The 12,385-nt window shown below is 34.3% G+C and overlaps 2 protein-coding genes across 5 annotated transcripts; one reads left to right on the top strand and one right to left on the bottom strand.

The window, feature by feature from the left end:
* Positions 1-1,821: 1,821 nt before the first annotated feature.
* LOC117632304 (sugar transporter ERD6-like 16) lies at positions 1,822-6,647 on the bottom strand. Of its 4 annotated transcripts, XR_004586458.1 has the most exons (19): positions 6,170-6,645; positions 5,901-5,963; positions 5,727-5,816; positions 5,560-5,619; positions 5,393-5,458; positions 5,221-5,286; positions 5,039-5,114; positions 4,854-4,918; positions 4,644-4,736; positions 4,471-4,551; positions 4,294-4,378; positions 4,156-4,199; positions 4,008-4,070; positions 3,862-3,921; positions 3,711-3,764; positions 3,547-3,606; positions 3,311-3,425; positions 3,013-3,233; positions 1,822-2,029 (listed from the first exon to the last, which is right to left on the bottom strand). XR_004586458.1 is itself a non-coding variant. In XM_034365757.1 (18 exons), exons 1-18 carry the CDS (start codon positions 6,380-6,382, stop codon positions 3,091-3,093), a joined length of 1,437 nt encoding a protein of 478 aa, XP_034221648.1. In that variant the 5' UTR covers positions 6,383-6,647; the 3' UTR covers positions 2,834-3,090. The 4 variants fall into 4 exon arrangements, 3 of the variants coding, with proteins under 3 accessions (XP_034221648.1, XP_034221638.1, XP_034221654.1); XM_034365757.1 differs by lacking the exon at positions 1,822-2,029 and having other exon boundaries at positions 2,834-3,173; positions 6,170-6,647; XM_034365747.1 differs by lacking the exon at positions 1,822-2,029 and having other exon boundaries at positions 2,834-3,233; positions 6,170-6,644.
* A 3,000-nt stretch (positions 6,648-9,647) lies between these two features.
* On the top strand, positions 9,648-12,033 carry LOC117613833 (bifunctional protein FolD 2-like). Its single transcript, XM_034342423.1, has 5 exons — positions 9,648-9,963; positions 10,063-10,246; positions 10,404-10,561; positions 10,746-10,958; positions 11,600-12,033. The coding sequence occupies exons 1-5, from the start codon at positions 9,850-9,852 to the stop codon at positions 11,828-11,830; spliced, it is 900 nt and encodes a 299-aa protein (XP_034198314.1). The 5' UTR covers positions 9,648-9,849; the 3' UTR covers positions 11,831-12,033.
* The last annotated feature ends 352 nt before the right edge of the window (positions 12,034-12,385 follow it).

Genomic DNA, 12,385 nt, shown 5'->3' with positions numbered 1-12,385 from the left:
GACTTTTGACTTCAAACTGAAAAATATAATTTGACAAGATAAAAATTGCTTGCGATAAAGAAAGCATTGCATAATTAATTATTAAACTTGTTTCAATATTTTTATATATAAAAAAATCAAACATTTGTAAATTTCTATAGTTTGACTCCAAATGCAATATCAAAATAATTATTGTAATATTTAAATTTAATTAAGGATTTTTATGTAAAATAAATAAATGCTGCAAAAAAAAAAAAAAAAAACCCCATTCAAAGATCTAAACCAATAATTAAAAGAAAACAAATAAAATTCTGATGCTTTTTAAAGAGAGGCGTCGGACTCACGTGTTCTATTTAGCAAGGGTGCTATTTAGCGAACCACTTTTTAGGCTCATTGTATTAGACGAGTGAGTGAGGCATTTTTTTCACTATTGGACTATACAATCTCATTTAAGTTAGTCCCGTCTCTTACCAAACAAGAGTTTCGAGTGCTATTTAATTCAGTCCAATCTAATGAGGCGTGCCAAACATGGCCTAAGCTCTTAAGTTTTATTATTGTGTAAAAAGACAAAAAAAGTCATCAAACTTAATACTTAACCCATGTGCCTTTTGTCAAATGGACTCAAATTTTTAAAAAATAATAAATAAAATAATAATAATAATAATGCTGCTACACATTTGACAACATTGTTTTTATCTCTTTAAGTAATGTGAGGTTGATGTAAACTTAGAGTGGTGAGGCGCAAGATAGCGTGGGTGTGGGGTATGGGGTGTGAGGTTGATGAGTTTTTTATTTTTATTTTTTCTGTAGGGTGAGTATTTAAGGTTAATTTGGGAAGAAAGTGGGGTGTTCTTAAAAATTGTGAAAATTTGAATTAGAAGTTGAGGTGAACTTAGAATATGGGGTGATCAAAGAAAAGTATGAGATTTAAATAGAAAAACTCTTTTTTTTGGTCGATAAAACTAACTCTATTACTCAAAAATAGAGGGGCTTTGCTTGCTCTGTCCATCACCCACTCTCTCATATATTTTTCTTCTTCCATAGGTCTCTCTCTCTACTTCTTTTCCACCTCTTCCTCTTTTTCCTCTTCTTTTTCTTCTTCCTCCTCTCTTCTTCTTCTTCCTCTCTTCTTCTGCTTGTTCTCTTATTATATATTATTGGAGTCTTGTAGACCTTCAGTACCTGTATGTAAGGAGGCTATAAAGGCTTTAGAACAGCGTATCTGACGTGCTTCACCATAATATGCTTGCTTTCTTAATCTTAATTTATTTTACTTTTATTTACCTATTATTTGTTTCTTTAGTTTTATTTTACCTTAAAAGACTTTTCAATTTATTTTATACATTATTTATATTATAAAGGCTTTTACTTTTGATTTTTACAGAAGAGAAAAACTATAATTTTTAGCTTTTGGCTAAACCCAATCACTATTTTTTGTCGTGCTTCACTATTCTTTTGTATAATGGTCCTTAATATTGTTTTTTTGTTAGGCTTAATACTGTTTATTGTCCTTAACTGCCAAAATGGTGGTCTTTAACTGCTTTATTTTTGGAAGTCCTAAATACCAAGGTTAGAAGCAATTATCGTATATTCTTGGCACTAAAGTTTATTGTTATTGTTGTGTTTTAAACGTTGGGTATTGTTTGTCTGGTTTTTGGAAAGGCGTGCATGCATAATTGAATTTTTCTTTGATTCTTTGATTTCTTAATAGATTGTTACTAAAAGTTATAGTTTTCCTCTTTCCGTAAAAACTAAAAGCAAAATTCTTTAAAATATAAATAATATATAAAATAAATTGGAAAGTTTTTAAGGTAAAGTAAAATTAAAGAAACAAATAATAGGTAAAAAAAAACATTTAAAAAAAATTAAGATTAAGAAAGTAAGTCTGATATAGTGAAGCACGTCAAAGACGTTGTCTTAAAGCCTTTGTAGCCTCCCTACGTGCAGCTACTGACGGTCTACAAGACTCCAAAATACTACCCCCAATGCACAGGCTCAAGGTTTGCTATAAGCACGTTCACAGTCGGATATAAGTCTCCAAGTCACAAAACTGTTACCCAAAAATAATATATAAGTAAAGTAAGTATGAAAGGTAGAAGATGAGAGAATCAAATTGTGATGGTGATTGTGGTATGTGGTATTGTGGTAGTATATCAAATGTGAAGGAGGAGTGGCCTTTTATAGGCATCTAAGAACATATAACCTCCACCACATTAAACTAGGCATTCAATATAAAAATAAAACCTGAAAATTAAATATTTATAACCCCAATAATAAATAAACTAAAATAGCCAAAATAATTGAACAAATCAAAATGGTAAAATTTTTTAAAATTTTTTAAAATTTCAACACTTTCAACATTTGGTAGAAAAGTTTAATAGTTCTTGTACTAATGTTTACATGCTTCCTACCGAAAAAGTCTCAAACAATGTTTGGTAAAAAAGTTTAGTAGTACTTGTACTACCGCTTTTGTATTTTCTACATAAAAAGTCTCAAACGTATGAACAAAAAGGAGAGTGTCACTATTATCAATTTATCTTTTCCTAAACTACTCACTACATTCACTTAAAGAAAAATATTGATTGCAATTTTATTCCACAATGTAATTACCTAAAAAGGGTATATTAAGAGTGTAAAAAAATTAAAATAAAAACTAATGACAACTCCAAGAACTTAGAGATTGCACTTGCCCTTGATAGGAGGGTCCTAGTTTGTCAGATTATATCTAATAATTATTGATCATTTTGTACATCTCCGAGTAGGCAAAATTTTGTGGGGGGACATTCTTTTCTCCATCAAAATAGGAGCAACAACTCTTAAAAAAATAAAAATAAAAATTTTGCAGAGCTCAAAATTAAAGGAACAAGTCTTTTATTATAGATTTGTATTAAGAATTTCTTTCCACCATTTTCCATACAACATGAATACAAGCACACACTTTGCTATATTGCATCTTCCATGTTGAGTTGAAGGCCCAAAGAAATTTGACACATTATGAATGGTAAGAGTATTTTGCTCCGACGTGAAACTCACCTCCAAATCAAAATGGAGAAAACACTTTCGAGCCAAAATCCCACGGAAATTTTCTGACATATCTACTCTTAAATGTTATCAGCTGATGTCTTGTCTTCTTGATCTATCTGAATTGATGCATGACTGAATTTCTTCTAGGGTTTTGCCTTTGGTTTCCGGGACTAACTTGGCCTCAAATAGGATGGTCAACAAAGAAAATCCAGAGTAAATGTAATAAGTTCCTGAAAAACAAATCGAAGTGTATATATATGGAATATCAGTTGTGAAACAATACAACCAATCAATAAGTTTTACTTACCTGAGGAACTCCAGCTCATGAGAAAGTTGTAGGTGTAGGAAATTGCCCAAGCACCCAACCAGTTCACAAGCACTACCAAGCTCCCAGAAGCTCCCTTCACATGGATTGGAAAAATCTGCAAAAGAAACCATGTTTATAGAGTTTTAAATGATTTCTCTGCTGTCTGTTTGGTTCAAAATGCTTACACTATCATGAATGGCATTGAGGAACTGACAAGGTTAATTGTTCAAACTTACCTCAGACATTATCACCCAAGGCACAGCTCCCATTCCAATCGAGAAGGACGCAATGTAAGTCTGATTCGAAAGGGTTAAAAAATAAACAAGGTAAAACGAGAAGCTGCAGTAAGAGGCATGATACTTTTCAAGTTTGCAGTTACGAATTGTGATGGTTAACTTACCAGCACGCCGGACACAGCTATTATCGGTACCCAATCAAGCAACAAACCATATCCCTGATAAACAAAAAGATGATACATACATCAGACCATAATGTAACAGGAAAGGGCAGAAAAGATTTTGTAACAGAACATAGTTTTAAAGTTTTGATACCTTCAGAAAGAAAGAAGTTCCTGCTAGAAAACAGCCTAGGAATGTCCCAGTTGCTGAAACCTTCATACGAAAACAAAAGCTCATCACGAAAAGTTTATCTATAAAGATCCTCTGTAAGGGATCAGGTTTTCTAGATCAATTGCTACCATTATAAGAGGCCTCCTTCCTGACTTATCAATTAACATTGCTCCGACCATAGTGATCGGGACCTGCCAATAGATTTTACATGAGCCAAGCCTGGATGGACAAACTCAAACATTTGAGATTCAACAGATGATAGGAGAAAATGGTTACCTGAACACATGCATAAGCTATGGTTCCGGTTTTGCTTGAAATTCCTGCAATTGGCATTACGGAAAGAGATAACTTTAACAGGAAAGATTAGCAACAAACCAAATGAAATGAAGCATAGGAAAGCCCCAGTTGAAATACCAGCTTCTTCAAAGGTTTGACTTGCATAGAATCCTATCCCATTAATACCTCCAAACTGTTGAAACACCATTAATCCAACCCCAATCTGGATGTTCAGGAGTTTGGAGTCAGAGATGAAGTCATTTGGTTAACAGCATTAGAGAAAGTTATGAAAATTGACAGAGAAAAGTTGCTTACAATTACAGAGGAAATATGTTCGCTTTTAAACAAATCCAACAATTTGTCTTTTGGAAGACTTTGTAGAGTAACAATATATTCCTGTTAAGATACAGACAGGGTGATTTTGTTAGCAATGTTGCTTTTAGATTATGAAAGATTCAATTAACATTTTTTCGGTTGACAGGACATACTTGAATTTCAGCCATTTCATCAGATATATCAGCATGTTTTCCACGGAGTCTCTGTAGTGCAATTTGAAATTCTTTCTCATGGCCAATCTTTGCCTGAAAACAAATAATTTGAGCTTCATACGTCTGTTTTGTTCTCACTGTTTATTTTTTCTCTGGTTTTGTGAGAATAAGAAAACAAAAGGTAAAGCTTATTATGAACTGAAATCTCACCAGCCATCGAGGCGACTCCGGCACAAACCATAGACCCACAAGCAGGAAAATGCAAGGAACAATGCCTTCATATCAAAACTCAATTATCAATCTCTTCAAAGTTTTCAGTTACTTCCAAAGGCAATTAAGTTGAGCCACCTATTGTCATTAAGAATAACAAAGTATCCTATGGGATCAGAACTTACCAGTTAGAGCAAGTGTTGTCCAACTTATAATTGTTCCTATTACAAATGCAACTGATGCTCCAGTCACAATCATGAGCTGCCGGACAAGTACAAGGAAAAAGATAACAGCGTGTTAAAGAACATATAGCTTTCTAGCTAGTAGGGAGATGATTTTGTGCGGAGAAAGCTCATAAATTTCCTACCTGATTTAATGTTGTAAGCGCTCCGCGGAGATTTTTGGGGGCGATTTCTGCTATAAATATTGGGACCTGTTCATCCAGATGATGCCAGAGAAACTCTGATTAGATTAAACAGCCTTGTTCAGATATTGCAAAGCATATGAATAGAACTTGGCTTTAAAATAAAATTATATACCACATAGGAGAAAACTCCAATTCCATATCCAGTGAAAAACCTTCCTATGTCAAGGGACAAAGCGCCCTGCATAAGATTTATGGCAAATACATTCAGCATGTGACCTCTGTTTGACTGAACTTAAGAAAAATATACAAATTCAAGAGTTTAAAATGGTGAAAATATACCTTAGAGAAAAAGATGGCTAGCCATCCTGTAATGCAAAAACTAGCTGACATTCTCATTGCCTATTTCCATACAAATTCAAGAAGTTTAGTGCAAAGTTTAGGACAATGGATATGACCAAGCTTTCATTTGTTTCTTCTTTAACCCCAGAAATTAAAATTTATCATACCCCTTTTCGACCGAGAAAATCTGCAATCCGACCACTTGTTATAGCACCCAGCATTGCACCAATTGTTAGTATAGAGCCAAACATGGAGAACTGCCATGTGACTGGAAATCAGTAACAATTCACTTCAATATAATGCAAATTGTTTTAATGACCAAAGAGAACAACAGGGCAAACCTGGGCAAGAGAGAGATTGAGATCTTCCCTGATAGCAGATTGAGTGGGAGCTGAATAGCCCACCTGCCAAAACAAGAACTTAAGCTAAACAAACATTCTTCTTTTTGGGTTATTTTTGTATTTTTTTTCACCCCCAAATGAGAAGAAACACAAACAACAAAAATAACACACTTAGTATACCAAGAACCTTCTTAAACCAGAAACACAGAGAGCCTGCAACCTGCTCTGACTAAAAACGCAATGTTCATAGAAATTACGAGAACACTTATACATGATCCAAACTCAAAAGAGCCACAAACAGCAACACAAGTGCTGAGCAAAACCATCCAAATGGATCCACTTTTCTCAGTACTCTTCTCATCACTCCCATATTCATCTTCATAGGAAACAATTTTCTCCTGCTTAATGAACAGAGGCTGTTCCAAATCCTCAAGGGTGTTATTTTCTCCATTTTCAACATCTCTGAACTGCCCAATTGCCATGTTTTTTTCTCACTACTCTAAAAAAAACTTAAAAATTCAAACAAAAAGAAGGAAAAACAGGAGCAAAAGGACTCTGCTCCTGGTAGCACTCTCCTCTTGGTGGGATGCAATGCAATATATGCTCGTGTTCTGAGGTATTTATACACATGTCAAAGCTGCATGTAGCTAGATATTTTATGAACAAAAATTTTAAAAACAAAAACAATATAAGTGCATCTAGATATTTATGAGTTTGTCTACTAGCAATTGATTAGGAAGAAGGTAGAAGGTTGTATCTGATGGGAAACTGGGTACTGCATGTGAGTTAAAGCTGTCACTGATCTGGTGAAAATGTTGAGGTTTTAGCTAAGCATAGCCTAATTAGGACACGTGGAAGCGGACCAAGATGATAAGGCTATTTAAAGCTAATTTTTGCATGTGATCACATTTTAAGTCTGGTAAATTATGATTAATTTGGTTTAAATATGATGCATGCTTACGTGGACCTTACTCGGATCGATTGCTAGGAATTATAAGAAACAAAGAACAAATGGGAGCTTGTGGGCGGCAAGGCACAGTGTTTCTTGTTCTGTTACTGAAGACGAAGCTGGCAAAAGATAATTTATTTTATTTGAAAAATAAACTCTACTGGTTTTTGACTGATCAGATACGGTTAAGTTTACTTTCATATTCAAATGGAGAAGGTCCTTGTAGTGTAAAGGGAGATTGGGGTTTCCTTGTAATTTCGGAAGACATAAAAAAAAGGAGTGGAAGTTATAGAAGTGTGGGTGTCAAAGATCTCTGATGATATATGCTTCATATCATTCTATGGTTGTAATTTTTTGGTAAAACATGGATTGTTGTTCTTATATCAATGCATTTTGCTACGTAAATTCTCGTGTGACGCGTGAGTATTTCTTGATCGTAGATGTATGTGAGTTGCATTCGCATGGATTTGTAGTGAGGAATTACTGATGTATCTAGGAACTGACTGACTTCAACATTACTTTGTACTAGTAGTTTGTGTATAAAAGGAGTGATGGATCAACTTTCAGATTGTGACAATTGGAGTGGCGATTTTTTGTTTTCGTATTGGCCAAACTTCGATAATTTAAGGTGGAAGTGTATGGGACAACTGGGGACCTTCTCCATTTGTTGTCAATTAATGAGTAGTTTATCCTAATTAACGATTGTAAATCGCTCACGATACTGAAATATGTCTTAAATTAATATCCTATGTCACATCATATTGCGCTGGCCTTAATGGGAAAACACCCACAAGTCTCATGACTCGTGTTAGGTTGCTGATGGTGAAGTACATTATCCTTTGAATAAATGAGGGGAGAAAAGGGTAAGCAAAGCAAAGCATATCTTCATGTTTGCTTTTATTTTTGTTTTTATTTTTAAGTTGTGATACCTATATCTTTTGTGTTGGGGCATCATATGAGTAATCATTATTTCAGTTGAAAGGGAATACTTGAAATCTCTGTACAAACAAGCGACAAATTCTCTAATTAGCAAACAAATAAAATAAACGAATAAATAACAAAGCCGTTGTGTTATCATGACTCATGCATACGATCACGTATAAGATTTTGCCATTTTTATGTACTATAACGTTCAAATATTGCTATTTTTATATATTATAACATTTGAATACGCACGTAATAATAATATGCAAGGAATGTGTAGTTCAAGTGGTTAAGAGTATTTACTCCTATATCTGAAGTCCTAGATTCAATTCTCCTTTTTTTCAATATCGCTTGTAAAAACAAATACACATAATATATGATGATATTATAATTTGTATAAATTAGAAATAAAATATGTTCAAATTATCATTATTGTTATCAATTGAGAACAAAAAATATATATCAATTTTTTTAAAGACCTTTCCTATTAAAATGGACGATAATATACTAAACTCACACACTACACGGATACTAAAAAAATCAATTATTAATTCCGACAACAACAAAATTATTGGACAGTTTCAATTGTTTTGTTTTAGACCTCCCTCCATTAAAAAAGGATCTACACAATGTAACTGGAACATCAGACGTTGACATAGTATAGCTGAGCGGCTATACTCTTTACATAAAAAATTGGTTTTTTCCAATTTTTGTTTATCGATAAGGGTAATTTAGAGCCTTATCCATTACTATTAGGCCATTCTACAAGTCTTTATTGTCCCCTTTTGAGTTTTTACTTTTTCAAAGTTATTACCCCTATAAAGAATTTAGCATTTTCATGTTTAATACTCGTATTGTACACGTACGTGTGTATTTTTCATGTTTAATATTAATACACTTGTTTTTTTTTACAAAACTTTCAATTATACACACAAAATTCAATTATTATACACATAATTTTCGCATATTATTGAATAAAAATAATATATATTAAAAAAAGTAAATATATCATATTAAAATATTATATGAGTAATGCTACACTTACTATATTTTTATCCCACATTTCTATACCACATGATGTGGCATGTCCATATTATATGTCACATCAATTAAATCAATGAAGTGTATTTTAATTAAGACAATTAGAAAAACAAATACTTGAATAAATAATAAAAGAAAAGAAAATATTAAATAATTTTAATTTCTGTCAGCTGCCACATAAGATTGTATGGGGATCTGATATACAAATGTTGTTAGAGTAGCATTATTCAAATTATATTGTGGCCAAACTTATCAGTTGTAATTTGTCAAAACATTGCCGAATAAAACACGTACGTATTTTATTCATATTTTTCCCGTTACGTATTTTACTAACTCAAAGAATGTAAGAGGCTAAGATTATTTCTTACTTGTTGTAACAAAAATGCAAGATGGTGATTTTGCAAACTCTTTGCCAACCAAAACAACAATTTCAAATTAAAGATTTATGGGTATAGGTGGTAGTATTCTTCATTTAAAGTGTTGTTTGAAATGTGAAGCAATTATCAAGAACACTCCAACTCAGCATGCAATTCTCTACAACAAATAATGTGTGCAATAACAGAATTTAGTAGCACTCGAGAGAACGAGGTAGACCAAAAGCAAACATTCCCATGAAAATAGAAGAAGAAAAAATTGAAAAAATTGAACTATCATATTGATTTACTGTGAAATTTCTCTCTCTTCAATATCTGCTTTGAAGATGTCGAAACTAGCAAATTAATATCTATAAAGTATAAACTAATGTAACTAGAAGGGTCATTTTCTTTTTCTTTTTTTAATAAATAGTATAGCCGTCCGGCTATACTCTTATAATACGTGTCAGCTAATTAGTGGCAACCTGGAAGCAGTTCCATGTACCCTTCCGCACCTGATCGAACTCGAAATCAACCGAGAGAGTCACTCTCGGACTCACCTCAGCTCTCTCAGTCGATCGAACCCACTGTCACTGTAAATCCTAATTTAGGGTTTTTATGGGTGCAGTAAATCCGTTGTCATTGTAAACCCTAATCTCTACTGAGAGTGAGTGTTTGATCAATGGCGTCGCAATCGGATCACAAGGCCGCGATAATCGACGGAAAAGCCATAGCCCAGACCATCCGAAACGAAATTGCAGAGGAAGTCCGCCATCTCTCCCAGAAATATGGCAAGGTTTGCTTTTTTGCTCCATCTATCTGAATTAATTTTTGTAATTATTTATTTAGTGGATGAATTTTGACAATGCAATTATGCAATCAATCAATGGTTTAGGTTCCGGGACTGGCAGTAGTGATTGTAGGGAACAGGAAGGACTCTCAGAGCTATGTGAGCATGAAGAGAAAGGCTTGTGCTGAGGTTGCAATTAAATCCTTGGACATAGACCTCCCTGAGGATGTGTCCCAAGACGACCTCATTGCCAAAGTTCATGAATTGAATGCCAATCCCGATGTACATGGTTGGTTTCATGAAAGATGATCACTTTTTCCATTCTAAGTTGACAAAATATAATTGCAAAATTCTTATTTTGAGCTTGGTGGAATCTGAAATCAGTTATTTATGTGCTACATTTCCATTGTTGTTCGTCGTGAAAGTAGGTTTTGTTTTGTTGGTAGGTATTCTAGTTCAGCTTCCATTGCCGAAGCATATTAATGAGGAGAAGGTGTTGAGTGAAATCAGCATCGAGAAGGATGTTGATGGCTTCCATCCTCTCAACATTGGCAAGCTCGCGATGAAAGGCAGAGAACCTCTGTTCCTTCCTTGCACTCCCAAGGCAAGACACTTGAGTTATGTGTTCAAACACAGATAGATGCAGACGCACGTATGCTTTTGTTTCTTTGAGTATACTTTGTGCCAAACAAGAGAACCTTGTTATCCAAGAAATACTCATATGGAGCTGTGAGAGGCTTTCTTGTGGCAGGTAGCAGTTTTGTTTTATGAGATGATTTTTTCTGCAGGGCTGCCTGGAACTTCTGTCACGGAGTGGCATAAGCATAAAGGGAAAGAAGGCAGTGGTGGTGGGCAGAAGTAACATAGTTGGATTGCCAGTTTCGATGTTGCTTTTGAAAGCAGATGCTACAGTTACTGTAGTCCATTCTCATTCTCACGATCCAGAAAGTATCATTCGTGAAGCAGACATTATTATTGCTGCAGCAGGGCAGGCAATGATGGTAGGTAGTTCACAGATTGTTGTTCCTTGATATGCAGTAACATCGTCTTATGACATACCTGTTTTCTCTCGTTTAATATTTGTTTGGCTTTCCATGAAAATTCTAGTACTTAGTTTGTTTCTAGTTAAAAGTAGTGCTGAAGACCATGGTAATTTGTTCACCCACAAATACTAGCACATAACACTTAGATCCCATATACGAACTGCATATTTTTCAGTATACACAACTTGCACATAGTTAAATACTTCAAACACCTTAAGATATGCTTGAACAAGAAAACTGAAATGCAACTAATAAGAGAATAGGTATACTTGGTTGATTCCTCCCATATATTCATCCAGGTGAAGGAAAAAGGAAATTCTCCGGCCTTGGTACTTCCATCATTTTTACTTGGAAGTTGTAAGACAATGCCTTTGATGCTTTATAAGCAGTGGTCTGGTGTGTATAAAATAGCCTTCTTCACTAAGTTGTATCATTGCTTGTGTGAAATGACTGCCATCTGTTAGTGGAGCAAACATCGTTTCTGTGTGTCGTATAATACATTCCTTGTCTTGGTTGGACGCTGTGGGATGTAGGGTTTATGTTTCAAATTGATGAAATCTATCCGAAATTTGTTAATCAGTGTGTCTACTGAATTTCAGATCAAGGGGAGTTGGATAAAACCAGGTGCTGCAGTCATTGATGTCGGAACAAATGCTATAGACGACTCAAGTAGAAAATCAGGCTATAGATTGGTCGGAGATGTCGATTTCCAGGAAGCATGTAAGGTTGCTGGATGGGTAACTCCTGTTCCTGGAGGCGTGGGCCCAATGACTGTTGCAATGTTACTCAAGAATACTTTGGATGGTGCTAAGCGTGTTATTGCAAAATAAAAGCTGTTGCTAACTCCAGCCTAGTGGGGTGGAATTCATTGTCAATTAGTGGATATTCTACCTTAAGTTGCTAACTATTTTGTTCTAAATTAAAATATACCCTGTGGCCCTTGATTTGTGAACACCACAAATATCATGACTCATGCCAGGTTGCTTTGGATAAATAAGGGGAGAAAAGGGTGAGCTACCTTCATGTTTTCTGATTTTGTTTTTTGTTTTTTGCGGGGTTTTGGGTTGTGATATCTTCATCGTTTCCGTTGCTGTTGGGGCAGATGAGCAGCATCGCATCAGTTGAAAAGGAATACTTTGAAATCTTTGAAGGGTAAAATAAATGAATAAATAACAAGCACAACAAGCAGTTGCATAACTGGCATCATGTGTACACACAAGATTTTGCCTTTTCATACACTTCAACATTCAAACGTGCACATAATATGTACAGAAATTTGAAATAAAATATGTTCAAATTATTATTATTATTATCAATTGTGCAAAAAAAAATTAATTAATGGACAGTTTTGAATTGTTTTAGGGTATTCATAAATAAAAAAATCG

Source organism: Prunus dulcis, chromosome 1 (assembly GCF_902201215.1).
Source record: "Prunus dulcis chromosome 1, ALMONDv2, whole genome shotgun sequence".
NCBI classification, from domain to species: domain Eukaryota; kingdom Viridiplantae; phylum Streptophyta; class Magnoliopsida; order Rosales; family Rosaceae; genus Prunus; species Prunus dulcis.
The sequence above is the reverse complement of the archived record's forward strand: the minus strand, read 5'-3'. Positions and strand labels throughout refer to the sequence as shown.